General features: G+C 35.9%; 2 protein-coding genes across 4 annotated transcripts; both read left to right on the top strand.

Moving 5' to 3' along the window:
• The first annotated feature begins 335 nt into the window (after positions 1-335).
• LOC103966385 (mitochondrial fission protein ELM1) lies at positions 336-7490 on the top strand. Of its 3 annotated transcripts, XM_009379543.3 has the most exons (11): positions 337-682; positions 2409-2635; positions 2977-3073; positions 4752-4901; positions 5073-5199; positions 5962-6074; positions 6156-6219; positions 6319-6412; positions 6505-6613; positions 7161-7265; positions 7360-7490. In XM_009379543.3, exons 1-10 carry the CDS (start codon positions 500-502, stop codon positions 7260-7262), a joined length of 1266 nt encoding a protein of 421 aa, XP_009377818.2. In that variant the 5' UTR covers positions 337-499; the 3' UTR covers positions 7263-7265; positions 7360-7490. The 3 variants fall into 3 exon arrangements, with proteins under 3 accessions (XP_048425534.1, XP_009377818.2, XP_009377817.2); XM_048569577.1 differs by having other exon boundaries at positions 336-682; positions 4752-4860; positions 5128-5199; positions 7161-7490; XM_009379542.3 differs by having other exon boundaries at positions 7161-7490.
• A 1666-nt stretch (positions 7491-9156) lies between these two features.
• LOC103966384 (casparian strip membrane protein 2-like) lies at positions 9157-10490 on the top strand. Its single transcript, XM_009379541.2, has 3 exons — positions 9157-9470; positions 9587-9710; positions 10275-10490. Exons 1-3 carry the CDS (start codon positions 9157-9159, stop codon positions 10488-10490), a joined length of 654 nt encoding a protein of 217 aa, XP_009377816.2.

Genomic DNA, 10490 nt, shown 5'->3' with positions numbered 1-10490 from the left:
AGGATCTTAACAAATTAGTCGTCGACGACAATGTGGTGACGGGTCAATAACTGTGAAGTTTTTTGTTTTTAGAATGTGGGGTTGGTTCAAGAGAAGAAAAAGTAAAACTAAAATTACATGAATAAATTTTAATTGTGAAGTGCTTTCAACAATTTATAAAATGTCAATAAAACAATCGTTAATTTATTCAATTCGATTACGTGTAATAAAAAATAAAAGAAAAAAAAGAAAAGAAAAGGTGCGTTAAAATTGAGAAAGCTCAAATTCCTATTTCTCTATCTTTCCCTTTTTATGGACCTCTACGAAAAAAAGTATAAATACCCCAAAAGGACCAACCAAAAAATAATTATGCTTAGTGACTTTCTTGGCAGCCAAACAGCACGCAGAGGGAAATTAACTACCGTGAGTTGGCACCAAATCTTTCCGCCTTCAACCAACTCTACTGTTCCTTTGCATAACCCTTCGAATTGAAGATCCGAATCCGAAATTCTCAACTTTCATGAGACCCATACAGCTTCCGGAGCCGCCCAGTCCCAAACTGGGCACACCGGAAATCTTCGAAGGTGGGGTTTACGGCGTCGTTAGGCGCGCCGTCGTGATTGGCAACGGCTACCCTGGTTCGGAGAATCAGAGCATCGGCTTAGTTCGTGCTCTCGGCCTCGCTGATAAGCATGTCTTATATGTAAGTTACGTGATTAAACCTAATCATGGGTTTAATCCTTTTGATTTCCCCAATTATGGTTATAATTTTGTATGCTAGACTACCCATTAAATATTTCGTACTAAATTTCTGTGTGATAGTTGTAATTTTAAGCTCAAGAACATAACAAAATTATATGACTTTCACAACTTAAATGCATATTTTACTAGGTTCTTAATATAAATTATTATACTTTTTTTGTTGTAATATAATTTATTATACTTGATATGAATACAAAGGGTGTTAGCAATTTAGTACCGAAGTATAATGTATGAGTAACTCTAACAGTTAGAAAACGATGTTATATCGGTGTCCAATACTTGAATCTGTTATAGGTTTATTTAGTTGTTACATACTACTTGCTTTGAATGTGTTTTCACTGAAAAGCGGCCGCGTTCATCTTTGAATCCGTTTCTGTTCATTGTTCCTTGTTTTGTTGTTATGTGTTCTAGAGTCAGTTGAACGTAGCTCCTCTGTGCTGAATTTCGTTTAAAAGTTTAAAAAGGCTTGCTTTTTGCAAAGCTGAATGATTTGTATTCGTCAATATTGCTATTGGACTTGCTTAAGGATGTTTGGCAAACCACAAGGCCACCCAGCTATATATAATGGAGCCGTGAAAAGAAAAAAATACTGTCAACTTACATATGTCAGGGTCAGAGCCAGTTCAAAAGTTTTCCAGTAGAAAGTTGGTATTCATTAGCTAGTTTCATTAATTGGAAGTGAGTTTTAGCCATCAATTCATTGAGTGATAAACCATGACGGAGTTAATGTTAATGGTTCAATTCATCTTATCGACCAAAAAGAAAAACATATATGATTGCTGAAAGATTTATTACCATTCAAGACTAATAATGAACTGTAACACATATGACTTTCAATATTTTGTCAATGAACGCTACTGTACGGCTGATTACAAAATCTGCCCCTTGTGTGTTTCTCTTTCAATGTTTCATCCCTCACTTTGGCTTTAAACTAGTTTAGGCTGAAATAGATTTCACAATCAAGTCCAACTAGAATTGGTGTAAACCAATTACAGTTTTCAAAAGCTGCATTGTGTTTCAAGATGTATGAGATATTTTATTGGTCATTGGCGGAGCATTTTTTGGTTTGCTTTGTTCTGACTTACTTATCAGTTTTGATAAAAATAATTAGGTGGTCTTTGATGTATTGGTGTCTTCATTAAAGATGGTATAGCTATAGCAACTAGAAAGGTTTCGTTTTTATATTAATTGTGTTTGCTTGTTACAGTACCTTTCTTGCTGTAAAGAAATTTTTGCTTCTAATATGCATTTGAAGCTTAATTTTCCTTATAAATTTTCCAAGTTTCTATTTATAACTTGACTCTGCAATATTCATGTTAACTAGACCTCCTTTGTGATACAAATGGCTGAATTGTCATCTTTCATTGTTATTTTCTTCCAATTTTTATAATGTGCGTGTGATTCTGCCCTAACTACTTGAAGCAATAACATCAGAAAGGTCATGCTTTCTATAGTTCTTGTGATTTGAAAAGTACTAGTAGTATCGTAAGTTGTAACCAATCATTGTCTGGAAACACGGTGTTAACATCACTGTTGGCCTAAGTAATAACCTTTTGTAATTAAGAGTTTCGCTTGATCCTCAAATTTATTCTTGTGTCAGATGCACTTTTACTTACACGTGTACGTTTTGACTCTGTTATATCTTTTAAATTGGCAATGCCATGCAGCGTGTTACAAGGCCGAAAGGAGGACTGAATGAGTGGCTTCACTGGCTCCCAGTTTCTCTTCACAAAAACTTAGATTACATCATAAGACAGATCTGTATTATATTAAAGTATCGGGGGCAGAGACGTTTGCCTCTACCTGCAGAAAATGGTGGATGTGTGGGGTTGAAAGGCGTTTTAGAAGCTGATGTCCATCAGATTGTGACAATGGCTCGTCAGACTTTTGAAAAGTAAATATATCTTCTCTTCTTTCAGTTAGTTGTATGAAATGCCTTTTTAAACTGTTTGCCTCATGTTTGCTTCCACATGGTCTGGGGTTCGATTCCTTAGGGAACCTCTCTATCTATTATCTGGAGTTACCTCCAAAAGATTGTAGGGTAGGTAGGGGCCTATTTTCAAATATGAGTCTGCAACGCAGTGTGGAAGTATTAAAAAAGAAACGAAAAACAAAATCAAAAAGTGTATTTGGGAAACAAACATGCCAATATCCTGAATGGTTTTTGCCTAATTTAGAATGTGGTGCTTGTCTTGATATCTACCCAATCTTGGTACTTATTCTTTTTATTATTAGGGATGGACCTATATTGGTGGTAGCTTCTGGAAGGGATACCATTTCTGTTTCAAGTTCTATTAAACGACTTGCATCTGATAATGCATTTGTTGTTCAGGTTTGTCAATGGGACCCCTTTTTTTTCTTGTATCAGTTTTTAGCTATATCTTCCATTTCCTAAATGACTTTGGCCTTGATTGCATGGTTTGGTGGTAGATGCTGAGATGACGATAAATGAATATGTCAAAATGCTTACATTTATCTTTTGGTGACAGTATGATTGCAGTATCCTCTTACGCTAATGATTTCCTGTATGTTTTGCTTGAGTTCAGGTCAACTTGAGATAATTTTTGGATATTTTACTTTCCAGTGGTGGTATTTTTGTAGTTTATTTATTAGGCTGGAAATGTGGTTTGTATTTTTAACACATAACAACCTTCTTGGTGGTGATTGTATGAAGTCGTCCATTATATTTGGTTTGACATTTCATGTACCTTTTCCATAGTGTTCTCGGCTTTACATGACTTTGAAATATGTAATAATGGCCACTTCAATTTTAATCTGTATTCTTCCGACTTCAGACTTATGCTTGTTATTATGGATACCATGATAAAATTGAGGTTCCACCATAAAACCAATTGGCAATATGGGGAGTAGCCCAAGATCATATAAGCACATAGCAAACCTTGTCCCTCACCAATGTGGGACAACTCTCAACACGCCCCCGCACGTGTGGTGGATTTTCAAGCCTACACGTGGACAACAACTAGGTGACGTGGAGCACGTGTGGCCGTTGGGCTTCACACGTGGACAACTTGGCTTTGATACCATGATGAAATTGAGGTTCCACCATAAAACCAATTGGCAATATGGGGAGTAGCCCAAGATCATATAAGCACATAGTAGACCTTGTCCCTCACCAATGTGAGACAACTCTCAACATACCACAGCTAGTGCTACTCACTGCCTTTGCACCTAATTCTGTATGAGCTTTCTGGTTTCAGATCTTTACTGTTAATGTTGTAATGGCAATAAAAGTGTAATTAAAGATTTTAGATTGAATATCTGGTTTCCTAAGTCTATGGAAATCATGGTTTCCCTGGCTCTGTGACTTTCATTTGTCCCATGCATTCTAAGTGGTTTCACACATGATCTATATACATCTATTTAACTTCTCAACCTTGAAGTATTTAAACTGTACTAGGTTTTTATGTGATTAAGTGAGTAGTTTTGTGTGTATGAAATATGCATGGGTTTGGAATTGACCTTTTTCTTTGTTTATGGGTTAGTGTTGGATTTCAGTGCCCATTGATTTGTCTTTAAGGTCTTATTTCTTAATTATGAAAACTAGGTCATGTTATCATTATCTTTTCTCATTTGATTTCATGAAATGCTTCATTTCTAGTGTTATAATTTTCTATTGATTTCATCAAGTATGATATGAATTTGCTCGAGTATGCCTGTACTCATCTGTTTTGCAATGAGGGTTTAGTTGTTGGAAGTGAACAAATCTCCTCGGAAAAAGAAGTGCACAATTTTCTCTTTATTAGGTGCTAAGGACAGAGAGATCTTTGGAGTAGGTGCCTCTTATACTACAAAGAAATCATTTGCTTGCTTGCCTAGATGCGAAAGGACTTTTAGTCTATGACTAGATTCATAATTTTCTGTAGCTCAACAATCACACCTTCTTTTCTTTTTTGTGGCTGTGGTTGTTTTTTGCCTTGTCATTTGAATACCAAAATGTTCGTAATCTTGTCTTTTTTTATTGACCCCATCTTTCTCCATTTGTTTCGCAGATACTACATCCCAGGTTGCATCTAAATAGATTTGACTTGGTGATTACCCCTAAGCACGATTACTATCCTTTGACTCGTGAAGCACAACAGCAGGTTCCTCAATTTATTTGTAAGTGGATAACTCCACGTGAACCTCCTGACAGTCATGTGGTATGTATGATGATCTTATTATTTGCATGCATTTGATATATTTAAGAAACTTTAACCTTCTCAAATATCAACTGCTCTTGGTACTTTGAAAGTTGAAGCTATTTTAATTTCCTTCCCCCTTCCCTCCCTCTCCCCCAACAAGCTATGACATACTAAAAACTTCTAAATCAGGTCCTCACTGTTGGAGCTTTACATCAAGTTGATGCTGGTTCACTTCGTAATGCAGCTAGTGCATGGCGTGATGAGTTTGCACCTTTGCCAAAACCTTTACTTGTGGTGAACATTGGTGGCCCTACAGGTAATATTTTGTTACACTCTGGATCTTTGTTGCTTTATGGTTTACAGGATTGACAAATAATTATTTGACTGCTACGTCATGATTGCTATTATGCTGTTTTTGAATTTAAAGGCCTGCTTCATGTTAGGTTAGATTAAGCTGTTTATTTTGCTTATAGTCATAGTATAAAATAGTGGAAATAACATGATACTGACCCGTGTCTTTTAAAGTCACCAAATGGCCATTTAGCTAGCTAGGAAAGAGAGTTCAAAATGTGTACTTACTAATTTATGCATGAGCTAGTGCTGTCCTACCAGAAAATGTTGATTCATGTTGTGAAGTTTGCAACTTTTTTAGAAAAAATGCATTCGTTTGATATGGTAAGTGACTTATGTTGTGTGGCATACCTTTTTGTTTTGTTTATTTTCACCAGCCCAAATTTTACTCCAAATTTATACTAAGAAGGATAATGCAAGAGTTGTTTTATTTGTCTTTTTTTTATTTTATTTTATTTTTTTGTGATTTGTCTGAATCTCAAAGTTGAAATTATTACAGAAATGTAGGTATATTTTAGTTTCTTTTATGTTACAGAGATTTCTGCTGCACATTAGTGATTTGAGAGTTAATAGAGAGCTGATTTCTTTGATGAATATTAGATCATTCATTTTCTGAGTTTTCAAGAATTTTGGGAACAACTTGTTCTGATCCTACTTTGTTAATTTTGTTTGGAGCGGCCCACTTATTCCCGTTAGGGCTTGTATGATGTTTTTTTTCCTTTAATAGGCAATTGTCGTTATGGTGCGGACCTTGCAAGGCAATTGACAACCAATCTGCTTAGTGTTCTTGATAGCTGTGGGAGTATCAGAATATGTTTCTCTAATAGGACTCCTGAAAAGGTGTTGCTACAGATGTACATATTCTTACTTTGGTTTGTACTTTGTAGTGGTACTAATTGTTTTCCTTTTGCTCGTCTATAGGTATCTAATGTTATATCGAAAGAGCTTGGTGGTAATCCAAAAGTTTACATCTGGGATGGTCAAGGTATCATGTGAAATTTAATCATTTGGCTTTCAGGTCAAGTCTTATCTTTGATATGAATTGGGGTGTTAGTGCTGTACTGATAAATATTTTGGTCTCCAGAGCCAAACCCGCACCTGGGCCATTTAGCATGGGCCGATGCATTTGTTGTCACTGCAGATTCTGTCAGTATGATAAGTGAGGTTTGCAGCACTGGGTATGATTGAGGAAATTACATCTGTATTGATGATATTTTCTTTAATGTATTTTTTATTTAAGCATATTAATTTTGTCTCTGCATATTTCCAGGAAGCCTGTCTATATTATGGGAGCTGAGAGATGTACATGGAAGTTCTCAGAGTTCCATAAATCACTTAAGGATCGAGGAGTAGTTCGGCCATTTACAGGTTCTGAGAATGTAAGTAAAAACTAATTTGTTTTGGTAACTTTTCCATACATGGGTGGCAGATTATAGAAGGATGCCCTTCTTAGGATTGCTTTGTTCTTTCATCGTTCTCTGTCAACATAGACGTCATTTTCTCCCCTTGTAGACACACATACACACACAGATTCTCAGTAGTGCTGCTAAAAAAATTGCTTTGTTATCCATTCCAAAGGATTATACCAAAACTGAGGAAATATTTCTTGTTTTCACACATTGTAATGGTGGATTTTGGCACGAAAGGTGAGGATAAAGCCTTTTTCTCTTTCTTTGGAAGGTTTATGGGCCATTATAGTTTTAAAGTCTTACACTTTTTCGTTTCTTGGTGGAGTCACAAATGTCCGACTTCAGTTCGCTAATGATGATAATATGTGCATTTGGAATGATTGGAACTTCCTTATACTTTGACAAACCTTCCGTGTAATAACTTCTTTGTACTGAATAAAGATCTATATATTGGTCTCAAGCATACTTTCTTCTTTTCTCAATCTTATGATCTTCGTTGCTTTGAATATTTTGACAGATTGCAGAGAGCTGGAGTTACCCTCCGCTCAATGAAACCGCAGAAGCAGCCAGTCGAGTGCACAAAGCACTTGCGGAGCGTGGATGGAGATTGCGACCATAGGAAGTGAGTCGATAACCATTTTTAATTGTAAAAACACTCAAATCTTATGTTAAAAGATAGACCCATTGAAAGTTAGGTTTTTTGTGATACTGTATAGGAATGACGGCTAAAGGCTGTTGTAGCTCTTATCTTTGATTCTTCCCCTTTCGGGGGTCTTGAGACGAGACTAAAGGCTTTCTGTAATTGTGCGGCTTGTAAATTTTGAAGAGGGGTGAGCGTTTCTTTTGTTTAAAGGTGGGATGGTTCTCTCTCTGTTAGTGTAGATAATTTCGTTTGTTCAAAAAAAAAAAAAAAAAAAAGAGGTGGGGTGGTTCTTGTTCTGAAAACAATTCATCTTTAATTTAAAAGTGGTTTATTATATTATGTTTGATTTACAATTACTTGGAGGAATATAACCAAATTTCACTAGCTAACATAATTTTTTACATGCACCGTGACCTGTTTGGTTATTTACAGATTTTATCAAATTGTTCTTTCGAGAACCAGCTTTTTTTTACCTTGAGGTATTTGTTGATTTGCCCTCTGAATTTGTATGGAGCTGCCTGAACTTTAATTTTAGCTGATTACCTCTTTGAACTTTTATAATTAGCTAATTTCCCTCTTGAACTTTAATTTTAACTGATTACCTCTTTGAACTTTTATAATTAGCTAATTTCCCTCTTGAACTTTAATTTTAGCCGATTACTCTTTGAATCTTTATAAATAGCCAATTCTCCCCTGTTAGATTTTGAAAACTTTCATTCAATTTTTCCCATCCAATTTTCCATCTTTTTGCCCTTATATAGGTGTCATGTTGTTTTCGTGATCAAGATGGATGGAAAATTGAATGAAAATTTTAAAATCCAATGATGGGGGAAATTGGCTATTTATAAAAATTCAAAAGGGTAATTGGCTACAATTAAAGTTCAAGAGGGAATTAGCTAATTATAAAAGTTTTAGAAAGTAGTCGGCTAAAATTAAGATTGGACTTTGATACTTTAACCTTTTAAGATTGGACTTTGATTCGGCGCGGACCCGGTCTGTTTGCTTCACCACCAAGATTGAAAACGAGTAATTGATTTGGTCCGGTATAGGTTAGGTCCTGTCAATTTTATTCGGGTTAGAGTTCTTCCATCTTCACTTGAAGCCCAAACTAAAAATCCAGCTCCGGTCCACGAAACGAATCCACCAACGATGTCTAACAGAAAGAGTGGATGACGGGTTGGAGGCGTGGATGCAGGTCGTGAAGTGGATGACAGGTTCGAGGCGTGTATCGAGTTGCGAGGCCGTGAGGGAGACGGGGATGTTGAGATTGTGATGGAGGAGAGTGAGATCTGAGGGAAATGATGCTTCAGAAAATTAGGAGAGTAAAGATCGTTAAAATGTAATAAGGCATTTCGCTTCTCTTTATTTTGTTTTTAAATTATAGAGGAGTGCACAATGACTTTTCAGAACGTGTAATAACGGCTTTATTTCTCTGATGTCATATGTTTTCAAGTCTCATGCAAATTAATTCATGGAAACCTTAAAATGAATTTAAATAACGATATTTGATGATCTCATTGCTGATTAATCATCCCACCAATGACTTAATCCATCAACCAATATACTAACATATATTAAATACTACTAATTAAGTGGGGATTATACTCGCAGCATGATCATACATATCAAACTTAATGCTTTAGCTAGGTTAATGTACACAATTAAACACTTTGATTACCATTTTCCCATGATGTTGCTTAATTAGTGGAGCAAGTAAGCTTTTGGCAACAACTCCTGTTCCTCAATTCATCTTCTAATTAAAAACAATATTAAAACTAATGCATTAATTAATCTCTGCATATCCCTATATAAACCGCATCCCAGCATTCCCTTGATCATACAAAATCATTTCAATTTCTGCATCGATAATATGGAATCGAAAAAGAGTGGAGAAGTAGTAGCCATTAGTACCGGCGAAAAGGCGAATTACAGTGCCAAAGGAAAGGCTGCTGAAGGTGCTCCTCCTGCTGCTGCTGCTGCAGTCACCGCAAAAGCTACAAAAATCAGGACTATGGGAGGAGGATGGAAAAAGGGTCTGGCGATCATAGACATTGTGCTGCGGTTTGGTGCCGGTTCAGCTGCTGTTGCTGCGGCTTACACTGCAGGGAATACTGAACAGATTCTTCCTTTCTTCACACAGTTCTTCCAGTTCCATGCTGAGTATAATGATCTTCCAACTTTCACGTACGAAAAAATATTTATATGCTTCGTTCAAATTGTGAAATCTCCTTCAAGTAACAAGTTAATATTATTTGCTTGATTAAAAAGGAAGTGATGGATTAATTCATTGATATGTGCAGGTTTTTTGTTGTTGCAAATGCAGTAGCTGTGGGATACATAGCGTTCTCCTTGCCCTTCTCTATAATCTGCATTATTCGACCTCATGCAATAGGGCCAAGGCTACTACTCGTTATCCTTGACACGGTAATATGACTAACAAATTCTACTGTTCAATACCTCGCATGGCATAATGATGAGTGCTTTTTATTTTTTGTTCGTGACTTCAGAGTGTTTGTTCATTCAAATTATAACACGCGTAAAATATTAGAATCTAAACTTTTAAACCTAAATATGAGACTAATTAGCGTCCATATAATAATCAGCATATCATGTGATCCGTTCTTTTAAATCTAACTACTAATTTTTTTTTTTATTATCAATGAAACAACGCTCTAAAACTGATCAGTTAGATGTATCTAGGAAATTATAATTATCATTCCTTTTCTCCTCCCACACACCCATGTTTGATCATATTTGTTGTCTCTCTTTAATTTCAAATCCAACCATCATAAATAAAGAAGGTTGTGTCGTGTATGAGAGGCTAAAATGGATGTGTTAAAACCTACTCCCATGGTATATATATCGTAACTCTATTGTTAAAGAGGTCCCCGTTTTCTCTTTGCTTAATTATATATGTTGATCTATATATATATATATATATTGACTTACTGAAAGCATTGCAAAAACTAATTGCTAAATGCTTTGCAGGTGATGGTTGCTCTAATCATAGCTGCCGATGGCGCTTCATCTGCAATTGTGTACTTGGCGCATAACGGGAACATGAACGCAAACTGGCTTGCTATTTGCAGGCAATACAACGACTTCTGCCAGGCACTCAGTGGAGCTCTTGTGTCTTCATTTGTCGCAGCAGTCTTTTTTATGTTTCTGGTTGTGAATTCTACTTTCGCTCTTAAAAGAAAATGA

This window comes from the organism of the source record quoted next, unplaced genomic scaffold (genome assembly GCF_019419815.1).
Source record: "Pyrus x bretschneideri cultivar Hongxiangsu unplaced genomic scaffold, Pyrus_bretschneideri_v1 Contig5, whole genome shotgun sequence".
Lineage (NCBI taxonomy): Eukaryota > Viridiplantae > Streptophyta > Magnoliopsida > Rosales > Rosaceae > Pyrus > Pyrus x bretschneideri.
This window is presented reverse-complemented; position numbering and strand designations above follow the sequence as displayed.

What these genes read in the sequence shown, in the direction of transcription:
- LOC103966385 (XM_009379543.3), top strand. Translation starts at nt 500, where the DNA reads ATGAGACCCATACAGCTTCCGGAGCCGCCCAGTCCCAAACTGGGCACA. An exon ending in CTGATAAGCATGTCTTATAT is followed by an intron (nt 683 to 2,408) that starts GTAAGTTACGTG and finishes AATGCCATGCAG; the next exon opens with CGTGTTACAAGGCCGAAAGG. An exon ending in GCTCGTCAGACTTTTGAAAA is followed by an intron (nt 2,636 to 2,976) that starts GTAAATATATCT and finishes TTTTATTATTAG; the next exon opens with GGATGGACCTATATTGGTGG.
- LOC103966384 (XM_009379541.2), top strand. Translation starts at nt 9,157, where the DNA reads ATGGAATCGAAAAAGAGTGGAGAAGTAGTAGCCATTAGTACCGGCGAA. An exon ending in AATGATCTTCCAACTTTCAC is followed by an intron (nt 9,471 to 9,586) that starts GTACGAAAAAAT and finishes TGATATGTGCAG; the next exon opens with GTTTTTTGTTGTTGCAAATG. An exon ending in TACTCGTTATCCTTGACACG is followed by an intron (nt 9,711 to 10,274) that starts GTAATATGACTA and finishes AATGCTTTGCAG; the next exon opens with GTGATGGTTGCTCTAATCAT.